Consider the following 21,029-nt stretch of genomic DNA (forward strand, 5'->3'; position numbering starts at 1 on the left):
CATCGCATAACGAGCTGGGGGCAGGCCAGGCGGTGGGCAGCCCCCCTCACCCAGCGTGCGGTGGGCTCCAGGGTCTGGGCCCCTGCTCCCAGCTCCTGCTCTGAGCATCTCTCAGCTTGGCCCTCGGAGAAGCCTCTGGTTGCTGGAGGCTGAACTATAGGAACAAGGCCCGAGCATCCTCTCCCTTAGGGGAAGCCGGCCTCGGTCCTCATTTTCCCATCCGTAAGGGGAGCACATTGGGCCTGGTAATCTTCAAATCTTCTCCACCTTGGAGGCTTCTCCAATTCTGTGATAGATGGTATTTGGGGCGTCTTCCCAGGCCCCTTTGCTGAGGGTGGACCCCTGAAGCCATAACCACGCGATCCCACCCTCGCTGGCCATAGCTGATGGGACGGAGCCAGACACCTGGCTCCTGTGGGCCAATCAGATCCTCCCTCCCAGCCTCGCTCTGTGACGGGCCAGTCTGTCGGGGCAGGTGGGACCAGCTGGGCCAGCGGAGCCGGGAAGCTGTCTGCAGATAGAAACCACACCGGCAGACAGGGTCCTGGGACTTCCCCCCACCAAAGCACCCAAGTTACTTTGAGGGACACTCCCCCTGCCCACTGGAGCAGCCTTGGCGGAACCATCCAGCAAGCTGCCTGCCACCCACATCCGATGTCGGCCTGTGACCCCCGCGTGGCCCATCAGAGAGGCAATCTCTCCCAGGACTGAATTTTGAGCAAAGGCCGCAGAGAGGGAGAGTGGCCAGAGGTGATGGCTGTGTCCCACAGTGGCAGCCTGAAGACACTGCGCCCTCGCTCCCGCCATGCAGACCCCAGACCCTGGAGATTCCCAGGCCCTGCCCTCTGCAGCCCCTTCCCCAGCTGTCCCTTCAGTCCCCTGAGTGGTTCCATACCTACGTTGCCAATTCTGCTGCCAGGAGCTGCCTTGCGTCTCTGTTGCAGGCAACCCTGGAGCCAGGGTGGTTGGTGAGAGGACCTGGGCCCCACCCAGCAGCCGTCCTTACCTGCAGGGGCCCGGGCTGGCTCTCCTGCCTCTCACAAGTCCCCCGTTTGGCTCCTGGCTGGCTCGGGAGCATCTAGCCTCTCATGCACAGCTTTCCTGACCCGCAGACACAGCTGAGAACTGAGAGCGAGGCTGGAAACGGCAGCGCTGGAGAACACAGCGGCCCCTCTCCCCACCCCGGACAGGCTTCAGCTCAGCCCACTGCTGCCCCGTGCTGGGACACCAGGAGGCTCGTGGGCAGCTGTCCACCTGTGAGAAGAGCCTCACTGCAGCCTGGTGCCCACTGGGGAAGGTGAAGGCCAGAGGGTGCGTCCTCCCCAGGCACCGGGAGGCCTTGAGGACCAGAACAAGCTGCTGCTGGTGGTTGTCCTACGGCCCGGCGGTCATGGGCTCCCGGGAAAGGGAGCGAGCAAAGAGGTCCCCTCTCGCGTGCAGGGTGCTATGAGGGCTTGGGGAGCTTGGTCCCCAGGCCAGACGGGCTCTGCATCCGTCCCTGGACAAGCAGGTGGCATGTCCATTCACAGACCCACTGGCTCCGCTGCTCCAGGTAAGGACAGAGCTTCCTGCAATGGCTGGGCCACTCCAAGCCCGCAAGCAGCCCTGTGAGGTAGGGGGCAGCCCAGGGCACCGCCACCCCCACTTACAGCTGAGGAAACCGAGGCCCACAGCCGGGGCCGGCACTCAGACTCCTGGCGCAGGGGCCTTTCCACAGAAAGTCTAATTAAATGATTTCTTTTTGCCTTTGTCAATAATTATTATAATAATATTGTTAAAATATTATCAGTAGTAATAATAAGTGCCAGCCTTTACTGACTGTGCTAAGTATTCTATATACATCACTTAATGCTCATAGCTACCCTGGGGAGCGGGGGTATTTTTATTATCCCCACTTTCCAAATGAGAAAACTGAGGCTTTAAGCAACTTACCCACGGCCACACAACCACTAAGCGCGGTCGGCCCCGGCACCTGTGCTAACCGCTGTGCCACCTGCCTCCCTCCACGGGAAGGCAGGGGCTGGCCGCTTACACAGCCTCCTGCCAACGAGGCCTGGCCAGAGGGCCGAGGGAGGACGTGACCGCCGTGGAGGACAGGTCCGATGGGGAGGGGAGGCCAGCTCCTGGGCCGCTGAGTGATTCACTCCAGGGGAATCGCAGCCCGCTGCCTGGCACGCAGGAGGGTAGGAGAGGCCGTTGGATTCTTCCGAAGGCAGCGCTGACGCCCCAGCCCAGGCCGACTCCTCCTCCGTGAGCGTGGCCACGGTGTCACGATCATGCCGCTCTCCAGCTAAGCCCGTCTCGCCCCGGACCCTCCAAACCTAAGGGTCCTGCAGCCACGGCCCACAGGCCAGAGTTGGCGGCCGCTGAAGCATGTCGTGGGGACAGGGAGAATGGGCTCAGCCGGCCCCGGCACGCGGCTGCGGAGCTCCCGCTCTGGCCACCTGTGGACGTGTCCCCAGCGATGGCGAGGAGCTGGCGTCTAGGTGGCTCCCTCCAGCACCGCCCACCTGTGAACACCCGGGCACCTGCCAGAGGCTGGCGGCTCACGCCACCCAGGTGGCCCTCACGGCAGGGTCCAATGTCGTCCCCCTCACTGTGAGGGGCTGCTGTCCTCACTCCCCAACACCCTCTCCCAGGGCGGCAGGAACTTGTGAAGCAACGGGCTCCTCGTGGTGATTCAGGGACGCTGGTCCTTCAGAACGCCACCCGGAGCTCAAAAACGTTCCACAGCCACAAGCGTGTAAAACACGCACTTAGACAAAACAGATTTATGTCCCGAGGGACTTCAGCCTTTGCCATGCTAGTGCGCACTGGGACTTACCGAGAGGATGGTCACAGTATGCGATGGTCCCTAAAATTATTGCACCAGGAAACCCGTTTTCCCACAGGACGTATATGCCAGAGAGACTGGCCTTTCTTCAGGAGATACTGGATTCTATACTTTTGACATTCTTTTTTTAATTCAGAGAACAAAATATGATTAAAACCAAAATACAGGCTGGGCGCGGTGGCTCACGCCTGTCATCCTAGCACTTTGGGAGGCCGAGGTGGGCGGATTGCTCAAGGTCAGAAGTTCGAAACCAGCCTGAGCAAGAGCGAGACCCCGTCTCTACTAAAAATAGAAAGAAATTAATTGACCAACTAAAAATATATATAGAAAAAATTAGCCGGGCATGGTGGCGCATGCCTGTAGTCCCAGCTACTTGGGAGGCTGAGGCAGGAGGATCGCTGAGCCCCGGAGATTGAGGTTGCTGTGAGCCAGGCTGACGCCACGGCACTCACTCTAGCCTGGGCAACAAAGTGAGACTCTGTCTCAAAAAAAAAAAAACACAAAAAACAAAACCAAAATACACAATGATGAACCCAGATGTTTTTCCTCACACTGTTGAGAGCATCCTACGGGTTTTTGAAACTGTTTTGTACTTCGTGTATGTAAACAGGCCTATCGCATGTGAATAAATGCCCATCCATGCTCTAACTCAATGTTTTTACACGGGATTCCATGGTAAGGATAGGCCAGTCCCTTATATCTGGGTATGTCGGTTTCTTCCCTTTCTGTTGCTGTTATAAATGCCGCTGCAGTAATGTCTCTGGCCAAACGGTTGTGTAGGTCTCTGCCTTAGGATAAATTCCTAGAAGTGGGATTGCTGAGTCAAAGTGGGTATTTATCACCAAACTGTTCTTCAGAGAGGCTGGACCGGATGGCACCCCGCCTGGCAGTGCCCAGACCCCATTTTCTGGCTCCTTCGCCGACACTGGGGTGACTATTAACTTTGTCTTGCCAGTTTGCTTTGTGCTCTTTGGTGACTTGTGGGGGACAGGTCTCCTGTGCATTGGCCACTTGCATCTGCTCCTGGTCTGTTGCCCCCTCAGGTCCTTTCCCGAACTTTCTGTGGAGGGGTTCATCTCTTTTTTATTGGCTTAGAAAGCTCTTAGCAGGTTATAGATGTCAACTCTTTGTCATGAGCTTGTGCAAGGCAGTTCTGATCTTTAGAAACTCTTCCCCCATAGGATCAGATTTGTTTATGAGACGGGAGGTGATTTGCCAAAAGCCACACAGTGCATGAGTGACAGGCCCAGGACCAGGCCTGGGCCTCAGGGTGTCCTGTTCCATGCTGGGGTTTGGTGGGGCCCCTCCTGCTTCCCCTCCCCTGGGCCAAACTTCAACAAACCCTTGCCCCAGCCCTGGTGGCTGGCTCCCCTGGGCTCACTCTACCTGCCTCCCTGTACACTCCCAGACCTGAGGGACAGGAGGACTTCCACGGGACCCTCCAAGAGTCACATGAAGTGCTGTCAGACTGAAGGGCCAGGTGCTGTGTGGGCAGGTGTAAAACGGGGGCAGGGGTTGAGCTCACCTGGGGAGTCCAGGAAGGCTCTAGGGAGGAGGCGATGTTTAAGCGGAGGCTCGAAGGGATAGCCCAGGCAGCTCTGTCCAACAGAGACAGAGTATGACCACATCTGTAATCTTAAATTTCCTAGTCGGTGCATTAGCCAAAAAACAAAAAAACAAAAAATGGGTGAAATTAATTTTAATAATATATTTTATTTAAACTCATTATATCCCAAACATTCTCAGTTCAATATGTAATCAAAATGAAAATATAGGCCAGACATGGTGGCTCGCACCTATAATCCCAGGACTTTGGGAGGCCGAGGCAGGAGGATCACTTGAGGCTAGGAGTTCAAGGTTGCAATTCTAAGACTGGTGGCGGCCCCCTCCCTTCCTTAGGTCAAAAAACAAAAGGCTCATGAGACCAGACCCGCCCAGGACCTGCCAAGGACAACTGCCCCGCTGAAAACTACACCACCGGATAAGAAAATTTTGGCTCCTGGATTCCACAAATACGGCCAGCCCCTCCTATTTCTCAATGACCACCAAAGGTCGCCCCAGATCTTCCCGCCAAAAGTCCCTAGCCCAGCCCAAATGGTATAAAAGGCCTCACCCCCTTCAAGCGGAGGCAATTTCTGGGGCCCCCTTCTCTTGAGACCCCCCTCTCTTGGGACCCCAGAACCTCATCCAGAAGTGCATAATAAAGCCACATGGTTTGGCCCCCACTCTTTCTCTCTGTCTGTCTTTCTTTTCGCCACTGCCGAAAAACCTACAGCAGTGAGCTGTGATTACACCATAGCAGTCCAGCCTGGGTGACAGAGTGAGACCCCATCTCTTAAATATATATATATATATATATATATATATGAAAATTATTATTGACAAAGGAAAAAGAAATCATTTAATTAGACTCTCTGTGGAGAGGCCCCTGCACCAGGAGTCTGAGTGCCGGCCGTGGCTGGGGACCCTGGGGCCCGGCATATGGTCTCTGGGCCTTGGTTTCCCTGGCGGTAATCAGGGCTGGAGGTGCCCTGGGCTGCCCGCCCCTCACAGGGCTGTTGTGGGCCTTGCAGCCTAGCTGGGGGATCCTAATGAGGGGGTTCGCACTGGGAACTCTGCCCCTGGCTTTGCTTTGGGGAGAGACTCTGGGAAGACCCCCTTAGGGGGCTCTTGCGGGGGTCTCGGGTCGGGCCTGGAGAGGCGATGGTGGGGATATTGAGGGAGCGAAACCCCCCCCCCCACTGGTGTGGTGGATTGTCAGACTTCTGGCGGAGCTGTTGGTTGCGGGCGGGGCCGTTGGTTAGCGGACGGTTCTTTGGCTGGGGGTACTGTGAAGAGTTATGTTTCGGGCGGTTGGGGGCCAGGTGCCTGTAGGACCCCCGATGGACGCAGCAGTAGGCACTGGATGGGCACACGGCTGAGCCGGGGCAGAGGGAAGGGGCCAGCTGTTGATCGGGCCGGGGAGGTCACTGCAGCTCGGGGTGCAGGGATTTAGGGGAACACTTACCCAGACTCTGCCCACCCTGTGTGGCAGTTTTTCCTCCCTGGGCTTTCTGGAAGAACTACTGAGCAAGCCTCTGGGGTCCCTCTTCAGGGGGAGCTTAGGAAGCAAGGGACTCTGCTGAAAGGCACAGCGGAAGGGGAGGGCTGGGTGGAATGCAGATGGCCAGGCGGCTGCAGCTGCCTTCAAAGGGCGGGGCCTGGGGATCAGGTCGTCACAGGTCACAGTGATTCTGGAAGGCCTGTCCCTCGGGCTGCCTGCATCCACAAGCTACGAGTCTACTGGTAGAAAACAGTCCGTGTAAAACACAGAGGACATTCTGGAACTAGATTGTGGTAATGGCTGTACATCATAGCGAATATACTAAAACTGCTGACTGATGCATTTTATGTGAATTATTAGATATCTCAGTAAAAATGTAGATGAGAGAAGAAAACGAAAATGACTTATAGGCTGGGTACAGTGACTCACGCCTGTAATCATAGCACTCTTGGGTGGCTGAGGTGGGAGAACAGCTTGAGGTCAGAAGTTCGAGACCAGCCTGAGCAAGAGTGAGACCCCGTCTCTACCAAAAATAGAAAACAAAAATTAGCCAGGTTCCTCTGCGTTATTAGATGAAAAAAAAAAAAAAAATTAGCCAGGCAACTAAAAACAGGAAAAGTTAGCCAGGTGTGGTGGTACACCTGTAGTCCCAGCTACTCGGGAGGCTGAGGCAGGAAGATTGCTAGAGCCCAGGAGTTTGAGGCTACAGTGAGCTAGGCTGATGCCACGGCACTCTAGCCCGGGCAACAGAGAGAGACTATCTCAAAAAAAAAAAAATAAAGAAAAGAAAAGAAAAAATGACTTGTAATCTCACCTTTACTGGTGACTGATATAAATTGCTTTTTTTTTTTTTTAACATAAAACTTGACATCCTCTCTTGGATGTGTCACAGACATCTCAGATCTGACATCTGAACTGCGACCCTTCTCCAAACCTGGTCCTCCTCAGTTGACCCCACCTTGCGAAATGTGTCCCTCCATCAGGTGCTCCAGGCTGCCACCAGGGAGCCATGTGACCCACTGCCACTCCAGGATCCTCAACAGGGACCCTTCGCCCTGGCCTGCGATTTGCACAGCAGCCAGGAGGATCCTTGTAACCTGTGAATCTGGTCGTGACACCCAACCTGAAGACGGGCTGCACACTTTTCTCACTCAAAACCCAAAGTCCTGTGGCAGAAGGAACCGACCCCTGCTCTCTGAGAGCGCCCAGGGCATCAGAGAATGGATTGAGCCCTCTGTCCCAGGTGGCTCTGGGCTAGGCATTTCCCACTGATGTGGGTGGGGACCCTTTAGGCTGAAAACCAGGTCAAGAAAGAGGGGCTGGCTGGTCCCAAGCTGTCACTGTCATCCTGGCCAGATCCTGGTCCCCAGGCTGGCTCTCTCCTCCCAGGCAGGATGCTCAGGCCAGTCTGGTCAACTCTGACCCCTCACTGTGGGTCCTTCACTGCTGTCCATTCTGAGTTGGTCCTCAAGGTTGGGGCATCCTGCTCCCAAGTCTAAACCAGACCCCTAGGCTGTGGGCCCAGCCCAAGTCCTTGGGACCCATGCCCTCCCCACATGCCAACAGAATGGGCCAGCAAGTATGTCCCCATCTGAAGACTTCCTGGGGTGCAGGGCTCGGCCTGGCAAAGCCTTCCGGGGAAAGCTGCAAGGAAGAGGGTATGTCTGGGGGTAGGAGAGCCCTGGCCGACTTCCTCTGAGCCTCCTGAGGTCTGACCACTGTGCAAAGTGGAGAAAAAGAGACCGTGCGCACCGCTTCACCCCTGCTGGCCCAGAGGGACAGCTGTCTCACCCTCCTCTGCTGCCCCCACAGGACTCCCAGCAGGGTGTCATTCCTGCTCCAGTCCTCACTTATCTGCAGAAGGTTGCTGAGTGGCTACTGCACCTCAGGCAGCCTTCTAGGTGGAGGCACCTCTGCCCTGGGGGACACTGTACTCCAGTGGAGACAGACAGCAAAAGCACAGGGATAAACCCTAGGTCAAGCTTACGACACAGCCTGGCAGAAAGAAATCTGGCTGGGAAGAACGATAGGAAAGGTCTCCCAACATGCTGACATTTTAGATGGGGTGGCCAGGGAAGGCCACACTGGACTCTTTCTCTAGACCCCACCAGGTGGACACTGCATGGATAGAGTCCATCCCGGCCTCCACTCAGAGAAACCGAGAAGGCAGATCTAACCCTTACTCCCCTGCGGAAATCCCTTCATGGGCGCCGGCAGGCAGCGGCCGAGCCCTTGGGCAGAGGGGGCACAGCCCTGCCCCCACTGTCCTCACCCGGCTCTCCAGCCTCCAACCGTCCAGCCGCCTGCGCTGGCGCCCTGCTCCTGGAAGGGAGCTCTCCCTCGGTTCAGGCCTCATGCCTCCTCCGGGTTGCCTCCTCTGTGCCCAACACCCTCCCTTCCTCGCCCTGGGCCTGGAGGTCACCTTCCCCCGACCCGGGTAGGTGCCCCCCACTGCAACATGTGATGCCCTGTGAGGGCTGGGACGGCGCCGAGTCCCAGCGCCTGGCAAATCTATGTCGAATGAATGAATTTCACCGGGCAGGGACTTGGCCTCATTCCCATCCGATCTTGCGGACCCTCCCCGCCCCGCTCGCCGCGGAGGGGGCTGGAGCTCCGGGGACCGATCAGAGGAGGGGGTGGCGGGGGTGGCCTCCCCGCCCCGGACGCGATGCGGAGAGGGGACGCCCCTGCGGCGGGCCTGGCCCGCGCCTCGCCGCCCCGCTTCTGCGAGCGGAGGCCCTGCCGGGCGGGTGCGGGGCGGGAGGTGGCGCCGGGCGCTGAGTGGCGGCTCCGGGTCCACCCCTGGCGCGCCGGTGCGGGCGGGAGGCGGGAGGCGGGGAGCGCAGGGGCGGCGGCGAGGCGAGCGCAGCAGCGAGCATGTGCCGCGGAGCCCAGTAACCAGGGACGACCGGGCAGCAGCGCGCGGCGCCGGCGCCCAGCCCAGCGCAGCTCCGCGCCGCGGCGCCCGGACCGCCAGGGCCTGCCGAGCGGCCGCCCCGCGCCCCGGCCCCGGCCCCGCGCCGCGCTCCCGGCGCCCCGGCGCCGCCAGCCCCGCCGCGCAGCGCAGAGCCCCGCGCCCGGGCCGCGCGGGCACGGCCAGACAAAGGCGCGGCCCCGGCCCGGCCCGCCGGCCCCCCGCGCCCCGCCCCGGCCCGCCCCGGCCCGGCCGCTCCCGCCGGGCGCCCCGACCGGGTCCGGCCCGCGGGGCGGGGGCCGCGGCCGCCGAGGATGGGGAAATCCAACAGCAAGTTGAAGCCCGAAGTTGTGGAGGAGCTGACCAGGAAAACCTACTGTGAGTGCGCCGCCCGCCCGCAGCCCGGCCCTCCCCGCCGCCCGCCCCCCGCCCGCCCCCCGCCCGCCGCCACCTTCGCGCCGCGCCCCTGCCCCGCCCCCGCCCCCGCCCGACCCCTCGCTGGCTCCCCGGCCGCGCCCCTACCCCCACCGGCCCTATTGTTCCAGCACCCTCCCCAGCCCTGGAAGTGTGCCGCCCGTCAGCGCGCGCGGGGCCACCCGGCCGCGAGGGGAAGCCAGCCCACCCGCGGCCCCCTCTCCGCAGCTGTCCGAAGGGCAGGGGGGTGTGGGGGCGGGGGCGGTGGTCCCGGGAGGGGGCGCCGCTGCGCGGTGCGACTGGCACGAGCGCGGCGGGGTGGGTGATTCATGCATCACGATGCTGCCGCCGCCGCCGCCGCTGCTGCTGCTGCTGCTGCGAGGTTGGCCTGTCGCCCCCTCCCTGGCCTGGATGGTGTGTGGGGGGTGGCGAGACTTGGCACAGAGCTCTTGGCGGCGACGGCGAAGGGTCCTGGGCGCCCTGTTGGTTGCAGCATTTATAGGCTGAATTCCCCTCTTGCCCCATCTTACCTCCCTCCTCTATCTGCCACTCCGGGAAATGGGTTTCTGCAGCCCTGGGTGATCTGGTCGGTCTGATCATTTAACTGCCGGAGGCTACCCCGAAGAGGAGGGCCTGTCCATCGTGGACTTGGCTAGCTCAGCCCCAGCCTGGCTCTCTCCACTTGCCCAACTTCACAACTCTGCAGTCCCCTCGCATCTCCAATTTCTCCACACCAGGCTTCCCCCTTCCCTGCAGCCTCCCCGCAGGTGCCTGGCGGGCCAGGGGTTAATGGAAGTGGGCCCACACCACCCCGTCTGTCTTTGGGGGTGGGGAGAGGGAAGGCTGCGGGGTCTGGAAGGGCCTGTGCCTGGGTGTTTGACTTGGAAGGGGGCAGCGGCCCTGGGCTTGGGCTGGAATTCAGCACCCACACCTGGGCAGCTGCGTGGGCCGGCCCCCCTGCAGCGCCGGCGGAGGCAGCAGATTGCCCGCCAGCCCGCCTGTCGGTGGAGGCCGGGAGGCGGCTTCTGGTGGTGCATTGCACAACCTCTGCCCCCTTCCCCCCACTCCATCCGTCTTCTGGGCACGTTTGCAGGTCTGTCCAAGCCCACGCTCCGGCTCGGTGCCCCTCGCCCCGTGTGCCGGGACCAAAGGGGGCTTTCCTGAGTGGGCGCTAGTGTGCCGGGAGGTGCGGGCCCTTCTCTGGTGGGATCGTGGGGCACGGAGCTCACGCCCCGCTAGCTGCTGCCCCAGGCAAGGGGGGGGGACGCCCAGGGACTGCTCTCGCCCTCTTTCCAAGGTGGGCGATGCCCTTCGCAGTCCGCCTGCTGCGTAGAGAGATTTGCCGGCCCTCCTCCAAGCTCAGTCCAGGTGTGGCCCGCGGCTGCCAGCAGGCAGGTGCAGGTGGGACTTCCTGGGCCCCGTGCCTGGAGAGGCTGAGGGCAGCGCGGGCTTCACGGGGAGTGGCAGGCATAGGCTGCTCCAGGGTATCTCCGTCATGGTGGGCCAGGGGAGCCACCAGAGCTGAGGGAAGACAGGTCATGTGCCGGGCTCGTTGCACCCTTAGCACATCAGTTCCCCTGCGGCCGCCCTCCCCATGGCGCTGTGGTGCCGCTACCGTCTCCATTCACAGACGGGGAAACTAAGGCTCAGGGAGGTGAAATGGCATGCCCGAGGTCCCACGGCGAGTCACCGGGCAGTGCCAGGACTCAAACTCACGTATGTCCTGCTCTTGAGCTGTGCCCAGCGAGACACCTCAGAGCTGAGGCTGAGAGCTCTTCTGTGTGTCCCTTTCTGGTTCCTGCTAGAAGCCCGAGACGGGGGACTCCAGATGGGGAGGGGCTTGCGGTGGTCGTTTTGCCCAGCCCCCTCTCTCTGGGCAGATCTGTCAACTTGGAGAGAAGTTGAGTCAACAAGGCTTTGTAAGGAACTAGCCCGTCTGCTGCTGGGCTGCGCTATTTTTAAAGGCCTTTGGAGACATGGAACAGTTTTGGTCCGGGAGAGAGTTAGCCTGGGTACTTTTAGAAGCCCTTATTAGGGGCGGGCCGGAGAGGTGGTGGTGGGTTCGCTTGCCCCTGTCTGCCTGCCTTGCTGACGTGAGCCTCGGTGCAGGCCCGTGTCTGTGTGGCTAACGACTGTGTCTCCCCGAGTATCGGCCCTTGGTAGGGCCACACATATTCGTTGCATGAAAAGTCTCCCAAGAGGAAAAGCGGAGCAAGCTCCGCAGCCTGTTCTCAGGCCTGCAGTGGGCTTCCTTCTGCTGGGGAGGGGGGCGTCTGCTCTTTGTTCCGGGGGATTCTGGGGGATTCCGTGCGTGGGGTGGAGAGAAGCGCCTGCTAGGAAGGACTTGCAAGCTGAGGGTCTCCGGAGGGCGTGGTTAAGCACGGAGGTGCTCAGCCGCCCTCCCACACTGCGATTCCTTAGGTCTGGGCTGGGCCCGGGAATTCCCATCCGGATCTTGGTGCTGGGGAGCCCGGGCTGGAGGCCACAGTTGTGGTGCATGCTGGGGGCCCAGCCCGAGTCGGTGTCGGGCACTGTCCGTGGTGGTGACTCTCCTGCTCTGTCCGTGGTGGTCTGTGTGTGAGGACGCAGAAAGAAGCCTAAAGGCCCCGGTGGTGTGGCCCTTACTGGACACATCTGGGGTCAGCCTGGCTAAAACGCCAACCCAGTCCTCAGCCTTCCAGGCGAGGTTCATGTTGTGGGGTGGACGAGTCCCATCCGTGGTCAGCACTGCCAGTGGCCCAGGTCCTTTGAGGTCTGGCCCACTCTGTTCCAGCTTGCTGGTGAGGCTGTTGGCATCCCCGTGTGCCCAGGCTGTGGAACAGACCAGTCCCCTCACTTAACTGAGCCTCTGTTTCCTCATCTGTAAAATGGGTGTGCTCATGGTACCTGATGCCGAGCGGATGTGAGACATCAACAGGATAACTCACACATGGTATTGGGGCTAATGTGTGGCATGTGGTAAGTGGCCGGTAAATGTCAGTGATCATTATTCATATTGTTTTGGCCGGCCTGGCGGCTCACGCCTGTAATCCTAGCACTTTGGGAGCCCAGAGGTTTGAGACTAGCCTAAGCAAGAGTGAGACCCCATCTCTACACAAAATAGAAAAATCAGCCATGCATGGCTGTGCGTGCCTGTAGTCCCAGCTACTCGGGAGGCTGAGGCAGGAGGATTGCTTGAGCCCAGGAGTTTGAGGTTGCTGTGATCTATGATGATGCCACAGCATTGTAGTCCGGACAACAGGGTAACACTCTGCCTTAAAAAAAAAAAATTGTTGTTTTGACCATACGATATAGCTTCATCTTGAACTGGTCTTAAATATATTTTGTGGGCAAAATTTCATCTCTCCGCAGAGAATCCTACGACCCTGGTCTTTGTGCCTGGCACGCGAAGGCACAGGAAGGCAGGCTCTGGGGCTGGCCTGCCCGAACCCCAGCAGGGGCTTGCTAGCACGCGGGGCTGCCTCCCCCAGCCCTGCTCGTTAACTGTGAGGCTGTTGCTCGTGCGTGTTCACTCTGGGCCAGGCACGGAGAGACAGCGAGGGAGAGAGACGACATTCCTGCCCGCAGGTGGAAGCCAGCCAGCCAGTCTGAACGATCACGGAGGTGCGGGGCATTTGTCATGGTCTGGGCTGCAGCAGTTTAAGGGCTTCTGGGGGCCGCGCCAGGCCCAAGAGGCAGAGCCTCTCCCCGCTTTCCTCTCCTGTCTCCGGTGCTGTCTCTGTGATGCTTGCAGGCACGCCCCAGGGACCCCCACCCTGCCCCGGTCCAGGACTCAGGGTGGCCACCTCCTCCTCGTTGCTCGTGGGCAGCCCAGGCTCTGCCTTGACCTTGCCCGCCAAGCTTGAGTCTCTTCTGCCTTTCCCTGGACGCCCGGATCGGTCCTGGCACTCGGCAGCTGTGGGGGAGGGGCAGGTCTGGGCACAGCTAACGCCTCTGTGACCCAGGGCACAGAACGGTCCCTGACTCCGGGTTGGGGTCGCCAGTTGGGCTCTTGGGTCCCTCTAGTTTGAGGCGATCCTGAGACCCGGGGGTGGGTCCCTTCCTGTAGGATACGGAATATTCTCTGATCATTGCTCCCCCACCCAACTCTGCCCAACCAGAGTGGGCAAGACATTGCCTTGGGGGAGGCAGTAACTGGCGCCCATCTTGGGACAAACGTGGGAGTTGGAGTGACGGCTGTACGAGAGTGTGGGGGCCCCACAGCCAGGCCAGGGGTGGGCCACAAAGAGCGGGAGGCAGGGGCTTCTGAAGTCCCTGTGCATCCTGCGTGTGCCCACTGGCGGCTGAACAAAGCAGCAGCAAGAGAGACTGAAGTTAGACTCCTGACACGGGTGGGCATCTGGGCAGGAACATCACCTGCGTTACTAGGAAACAACTCAGTACCCTGGAGAATGGGGCTGAGTATCACTGGGGCTCGGTGTCCTTGGGCAAGGGCCGGACCCCCTCTGCGCACCAGTTTGCTCACCTGTGTGACCTGTCCACACGACTCCCTGGGTCCAAGTGGGAGGACGCTTTGTGGTCCAGAGAGTGGGCTGGAAAGGGAATGGGCTGTTTGGCAGCAGGGCCTCTGGGAGGAGGGAGGGAGGGCCAGTTCGGGGCTCAGGCCCTTTCCCCGGGCAAGGCTGGTCTCACGGAGCTTTCCTTTCCCTGGAAATGGGCGCCAGGCAGACCCTGGGGTGGGGGAGGGCCCAGGGCCCATGTCAGCCCTGGAAGGCCATGGCGGGGATTGTCCCAGATGAGTGGGCAGCCACGGAGGGCAGGTGGTGGGGGCGCATGGGATTTGGGTTTGGCGAGATCGTTCTTGGGCACAGTGCGAAGACTGGGTCTGCCGGGCGGGTAGCCGTGGAGACCCAGCTGAGCGTGGTGCTGACCTGGGCGTCGGGCGGGGGGTGACGGAAGACAGACTCCAGGCATATTTAGGAGGGACGCTCCATAGACTTGGTACGTTACTTTTGTTACCTTGTAAATTTGGGATTATCTACTTTTTATTTCTAATTTTTTGAAACCTGACAGTTCTGAATGTTTGCCCGCGTCATTAACTATTCTTTTAAAGCATGACTTTTTAATGTTGTGTCATATGAACGCAACATGTTTATTTATTTATTTTTTTTGATTAATTTATTTTTTTGAGACAGAGTCTCGCTTTGTTGCCCAGGCTAGAGTGAGTGCCGTGGCGTCAGCCTAGCTCACAGCAACCTCAAACTCCTGGGCTCAAGCGATCCTGCTGCCTCAGCCTCCCGAGTAGCTGGGACTACAGGCATGCACCACCATGCCCAGCTAATTTTCTCTCTCTCTCTCTCTCTCTCTCTCTATATATATATATATATATATATATATATATATTAGTTGACCAATTAATTTCTTTCTAGTTATGGTAGAGACAGGGTCTCACTCTTGCTCAGGCTGGTTTCGAACTCCTGACCTCGAGCAATCTGCCCACCTCGGCCTCAACATGTTTTATTTAATCCCTTGTTGTTAGACAGTTAGGTTCCTCCCTATCCCCTAGTGTAAATAATGCTGGCATGAACATCTTTGTACTAAATCTTTGCACATATCTTTTTTTGGAGCCAAAATAACCAAAAATGGGGTTATAGAGTTAAAGGCTGGGGGCATTTTAAAAGGCTTTTGATTAAGAACTGCTAAATTGCTCTCCAGAAAGGATGTTCCAATTTACATTTTCAGTAAAAGTGGATGAGAGAATGCCTGTTTTCCCTGCATTTGTGCCAGCACTGGGTATTATTGTTTTTCTTAATCATTGCCAATTTTATGGGGAAGAAAAGAGAGAGCTTCCTGTTTCAATGTTCATTTCTTTGATTGCTGTTAAATAGAATCCTAGAATCTCCGAGCTGGAGGAGGCTCTCGGGGTCATGCAGTCCAACGCCCTCATTTCACAGATGGACAAACTGAGCGCCAGAGAGGTGGGGTAGCGCCCCCAAGGTCACACAGCAAGTACCGATTTGTTCCTGCCGGGGCACCTCACGCCATGCCAGGGGGTTGGCTGTTGGGTAGAGAGAGGGATGTCTTGCTGTCTTCACTGAGCTCTTCTGATACGGTTCATCGTGCCCTAAATATCTCCAGCACTCTGGTAAGGAAAAAAAAAAAAACAGTATAAATTTTAAAAAGCACATCCTTGTTACTGTCATTACAAGATGAAACAATTTTCACATTCCTCGTGTGATCTATTTACCAGGGCAGAGAACGTCAGATTAACTCGCGGCGTTTCTAGGTAACTTGCAATCGGGGTCACCTCCTGGCTGAGGGGCAGGGCAGCGGAGCGCTGAGGGCGTGTGGGCAGTCCTGCCGCCCTCCGGCTGTGCAGCCCTGGAGAGCCTCGCACCTCTCTGAGCTCCGGCTGCTGTGCGTGAGGCTAAGAGGTCTGCGTGCGCCGAGTGCTCGGCGAAGGCTCTCCCAGGAAGGAGGCCGCTTGGCCGGCCGTGTCAGGGGACAGCGGTTCCTGGCAGCGAGCTGTCACAGGCCCTCAGCTCCGCTGGAAGCGAGTGGCGGATGTGGACGGCCTCCTTGGGGCCTGGCCGCGTCGGTGGCCAGATCGTTCTGCGTCAGGCTCCGGGCTCGGCGAGTGGCGGAGGGAGGCCCGGCTGTGGCAGGCTGGGTGTGAGGCTCCTGTGTGCACAGGGCCTTGGAGGGCACGGAGCAGCCTGCCTGCGCTTCCGTCCCCGAGCCGTCGTGGCCTGGACAGTGACTTCCGAGTCTCTAGTCCCTTCTGGGACTCAGTTTCTCTTTCTGTGCAACGCTCAGACTGCCAGGGGCTGAGACCTGGTGAGGAAGGTGTGCCCGGCCCCAGGGTGGAGTGTGCCTGGGCTCTGGTGTCTGAGGACTTGGGCCCTTGGATGGCCTCAGCCGCAGGCCTGGTTTTTCGCCTCTGGATGCCACTCCGTCTACAGCACAGGGCTGTGTGTGGGGTTAGAGAGGGCAGTCATGGGACTGGGTGGCTCGTAGGGTGTGGAGGATCTGTAGGCAACAGCGCACGGGGATCGGAGTCTGGTAGTGAGCATGTGCGGTGTGACCCAAGCCCGTGCTCGGCGTTCACGGGTGTTTGTCACCACTCCCCCCGGGAGCCCTGCATGGTCCCTGTTTCATAGATGAGGACACAGGCTCAGAGGGGTCGGGAGCTGGCCCACGGCACACGCGGCACCTGGCGCAGCTGGGGTTTGCTCCCCGTCCTACCTGAGGCTGGAGCCCGCACCCTTAACCCCGGGGCCGTGGCGGGGCCCCTGCCGTGGAGGTGCGCGGGTGAGTGTGAGCAGGTGTGGGTGCCTGGTGTGGGTGTCGCAGGCAGGGTGGGCGCCCCGGGGCATGTGGGCAGGTCCCGCTTCACGTGGGCACGCCAAGTGAGAGTGACGGGGTCGTGGCACGTGTCAGGAGTGGGTGAGCGGCATGTCTGCGTGCACGCGCGTCGGCGTGTGAGGGCCGCTCTGTGCGGGTCGTAAATGGAGATGCACCTGGGGTGGGGGCGGCTGGGGAGGAGGGGACCTGGGGTGGGGGCACCTGGGAGGAGGCGCTGCCAGGCCAGGAAGCGCGTCAGAGGCTGGGAGCTCAGCTGCTGGCTCTGGGGCCGGGCAACAGGTTGCCACTTCTCAGTCTCCTTCTGCCCTGGCCGTGGTGGTCCCTGCCGGTGGCTGGGGAGTGTCACTGGGAGGAGTGACAGAATGACGACTACTGTTTACCGTGTAGCATTCGGTGCCAGGTGTGCTGAGTACACTCCCCAAAGCCCTGGGAGTCAAGATGCTTGTGCCCATCATACAGATGGAGAAAAGGAGGCCCAGGCAGGCTCAGGGACATGCCCAAGGTCCCCTAGTCAGGAAGTGGCCATCTGGGCCTCAGCCTCAGATATCTGTGCTGCCAATGCCAGGCCCTTCCCACCACGCGCCCACCTCCCACCGTCCCTGTGAGCCTCGGAACCTTAGAGCCGGGTGCCGAGGACTGGCCAGGTGTCCCGGGTGCCCGGCGTGGGGCTGGGTGGTGGGCAGGATCCTTCCAGCTGTGAACACAGCGTCCTGCTGGTCCGGATGTCCTGCCTCCTGCAGGAGGCTTGGGGTGGTGCCTGCCTTGCTGCCTCCAGGGCGGAGGCAGAGCCGAGGCCTGGTGAGAGGTCGGCCGGGGTGCGGGGGTGCGGGGGGGAGGGGGTGCGGAGCGTGGAGAGGATCGTGCGGTGGCGGCTGCACCTTGCCCGTCCCGCAGGGGGCTCGGGAGCTGACCACGTGCCCGGGCTGCGCTGATCTCACGGAATCTTCCCAATTGCGAGCTCAGGAGCAGTGCGCCCGGGCTTACGGCGGTGGCACCATCCCTGCCGCCGGGGAAGCCAGGTGCAGCTGGCATGAGGCGTGGAGACTGAGGCCAGCCACCCTGCTCCGCCCCAGGCCGGGCAGGCCCAGGTGCCTCGGGAGGTGTCTGTTGAAGGAAGAAGAGACTGAGTCCTCCTGGGTGCAGTGTGGGCTGGAGGGCACGGTGACAGAGGGAAGCCACACGACCTTAAGTTCCTTGAAGGCTGGGCCACATCTCATGGCCTTTGCTGTCTCTGCAGTGCTTCAGCCCAGAGCCGCCCCCGCCCCCGGGGCAGGCCGGGAACAGACCTCTGTGTGACGCTTTGCGCTTTCCAAGCGCCGTCCTGTGCTGCTGTGGTCCCCTCCCCTCCCTGGGCAGGGAGGGTCACCTGTGCTCCTGGCCTGCAGCCCTGGGGGGGGCTTGCCAGGGTATCCAAAGTCAGGTCCTTGCTCAGCCCCCCGGGTGCCCTGACCGTGTTGCCCCGGGAGGTGCCTCTGCTGGGCGAGCCCAGGAGGGGTGTAAGGCAGCTGCTGGCTCCGACACTTCTGGGCTGGTGGGGCATGGGGCCACGGTGCCCTGCATCCCCTGGCAGGGAGGGGGAGGGCGCGAGGAATGTGGCTTTGAGGAATGTTTGACCCAGGGCAGAAATAGCTCTCTGCTTGTTCATTTCAGGGTTGGGTTTTCAGCAGGGAAGTGGACTCGGGGCACCCTTCTCCCGCTCCAGCCTTGGGGCCACCGCCACCCAGCTAGCTCTGCCACAGCTCTGGCCTTTTGGGAACAGAAAGAGGCTCTTTTTGCTTTTTTTGAGAGAGAGAGAATCTCACTCTGCTGCCCAGGCTAGAGTGAGTGCCGTGGCGTCAGCCTAGCTCACAGCAACCTCCAACTCCTGGGCTCAGGCGATCCTGCTGCCTCAGCCTCCTGAGTAGCTGGGACTATAGGCATGCACCACCATGCCTGGCTAATTTTTTTTTATATATATTAGTTGGCCAATTAATTTCTTTCTATTTATAGTAGAGATGGAGTCTCGCTCTTGCTCAGGCTGGTCTCGAACTCCTTCCGCCTCGGCCTCTCAGAGCACCAGGATTACAGGCGTGAGCCCCCGTGCCCGGCTGCTATTTTTTTTTCAATCAAGAACCTGCTGTGTGGCCGGGCGGGGTGGCTCACGCCTGTAATCCTAGCTCTTGGGAGGCCGAGGCGGGCGGATTGCTCAAGGTCAGGAGTTCAAAACCAGCCTGAGCAAGAGCGAGACCCCGTTTCTACTATAAATAGAAAGAAATTAATTGGCCAACTGATATATATATATAAAAAAAAAAATTAGCCGGGCATGGTGGCGCATGCCTGTAGTCCCAGCTACTCGGGAGGCTGAGGCAGAAGGATCGCTCGAGCCCAGGAGTTTGAGGTTGCTGTGAGCTAGGCTGACGCCACGGCACTCACTCTAGCCTGTACAACAAAGTGAGACTCTGTCTCAAAAAAAAACAAAACAAAAAAACAAACAAACAAACAAAAAAAAAACAAACAAACAAAAAAAAGAACCTGCTGTGAAAAACAGAAAGAGCCTTGGACTGGGAACCAAGCAGAGCTGGGTTCAAATCCCTCGATCCGCACTGCCCAGTGCTTCCTTCTCGGACGTCTGCTTCCTCTTCTGCGGAACTGGGGCGGGAGGACGCTCAGCTGAGATGGCTTTTCTGGGGTCTGGTGTCAGGGGCTCCTCCCAGGGACCTGCCAGGCCTGATTCAAATCCCAGTCCCTCTCCTCATTAGCTGGGACCTTGGCCTGGCCCTTTCCCTCCAGCCTCCTCGCTTCCTCTGTAAACAGGCCTGTGAAGATGATCCTGCCTCCAGGGTCGCGGGGGAATTGAAGCGGGGATATAGGGGGAAGGGCTGGGCTCATCCCAGGCCTTTGAATCCCTCCTTTCTGTGTCGGGCGCCTTCACGTGTGAAGTGTGGGCACTAGAAATGGCCCAGGCTGGTGGTGACCCTGGAGCTGTGCTCGGGGCCACTCAGAGGCAGCAATTCCTCTGACCTTCCCCTTCCTCCTCCCGCCCGTCACGCCCACTCCCGCGCACGCTCAGCTGCCCCCGAGCCCCACGGCCACTTCCAGGGCAGGCGTCCCGGGCCTGGCCAGAGTCCTCCTTGGACGTGGTGGTGACGCCGTGTTTAACTCTCCCCCTTCGCCAGCTGTGAGCCGTGAGGACACACCCGCCTCGTGGCCTGGTGCGCGGTTGTGTCCCAGCTCCTGGGACAGAGGCTGCACGTGTCGCTGCGATGAATGAGAAAACAAATACAGAAATGAGCAGGCTAATGAATGAAGTTTCCTCTCATCCATCTTGAGCTCTGCGTTTTGTTGCCGCGGTGCTGGGTGTGGGTTCCCCCTGTGCCTGGGGCGGGGTGGGGGTGTGGCTGGCCCTCCGCAGGGCCCTCCCCGGGCCCCCTCACCTGGGGCTGGGGAGACCAGGAGGGGTCCAAGCCCCCAGCCAGCCAGCAAGGCCCCTCCTTCCTGGCCCTCCTGCTCCTGCCTTTTTGTAGGAACCAAAAGATCCCTGTTCAAAGGCAGGAGCTGGGGCTATTTTTGGCACTGTGGGGGAAAAAGCAAATGCTTTCCTTCTGTTCAAAAATATATGGTGTGGTGATGGGCAGATGGCGCTCGGGAGAGCTCAAAGCCGGTGCTCTCCGGGCTCCTGCCCCTCGGCCCGAGGTCCGGCAGGCCACGCCGGGCGCTATTGTCTCCAGGCTGCCTGGGACGAGGCCCTTGCTGGGCCCGAGCGAACATGATCTCAATTAAAACTAACGGCGGCCGTCAAAATAGAGGAGAGGAGCCTGCCTGCCTAGGGGCCCCGAGAGTCGTGAGTCGCAGCTCCTTGCTCCAGTCCGTGGAGCCGCGGGCAGCAGAGAGAAAGGAGCTAGGTGCCCCTCGGGAAGGAGGCCCAGCCGGGCTGGAGGCCCTGCGTCCTGCGGGAGGCGAGTCTGGCCGAGGGGGTCCCCAGGCCGCCTTGCCGCCCCTCACGCCCCGAGTCAGAAAGACTTCTTCGTGGAACAGCTTCCTGGAGCCAGCCCTGCCGGCAGATGCCGGGACTCGCGGCAGGCTGGACAGATGGATTTCTGGCCCTGCTGGCGCTCACAGTTTGGTGGGAAGCAGATGTCAGGCCGGGACAGGCACAGAGACAGGGCACTGCACGATGCCATGGGAATCAACCCAGTCCGGGGTGCAGCCAGGAGGGTGTCCTGGAGGAGGTGATATTTTAGTTGAGACCCGAGGGTAGGGTTGCCACACATACTAAAATATTATCTGTTGTTTATCTGACATTTGAATTTAACTGGGCATCTGTTTTTGTTTGCTAATTCGGCAGCCCTACCTGAGTTGAGAAGGCACACAGAGGGTTAGAGGAGAGGGTTTTCTGGGGGACGATGGGAGTGTTTCAAGGGCTGGAGTGGGTGGGGACGAGGCAGGTGCCGATTGCGGGAGCCCTGCGCGGTCCCCATGCCCGCTGCACGAGTGGGGGGAATAGACGAGCAATTGCAGCCTGGAGATGAGCTTATGTGGCC

General features: G+C 59.7%; 1 protein-coding gene across 1 annotated transcript in view; it reads left to right on the forward strand.

Annotated features, from left to right (window-relative positions):
- The first annotated feature begins 9,033 nt into the window (after positions 1-9,033).
- NCS1 (neuronal calcium sensor 1) overlaps positions 9,034-21,029 on the forward strand; it is a 43,123-nt gene continuing 31,127 nt past the window's right edge. Inside the window, exon 1 of the mRNA XM_020289534.2 lies at positions 9,034-9,168. Coding sequence (XP_020145123.1) covers positions 9,105-9,168 — 64 coding nt within the window. The 5' untranslated portion in view covers positions 9,034-9,104. The remainder of the gene's footprint in view (positions 9,169-21,029) is intronic.

Source organism: Microcebus murinus, chromosome 12 (assembly GCF_040939455.1).
Source record: "Microcebus murinus isolate Inina chromosome 12, M.murinus_Inina_mat1.0, whole genome shotgun sequence".
NCBI lineage: Eukaryota > Metazoa > Chordata > Mammalia > Primates > Cheirogaleidae > Microcebus > Microcebus murinus.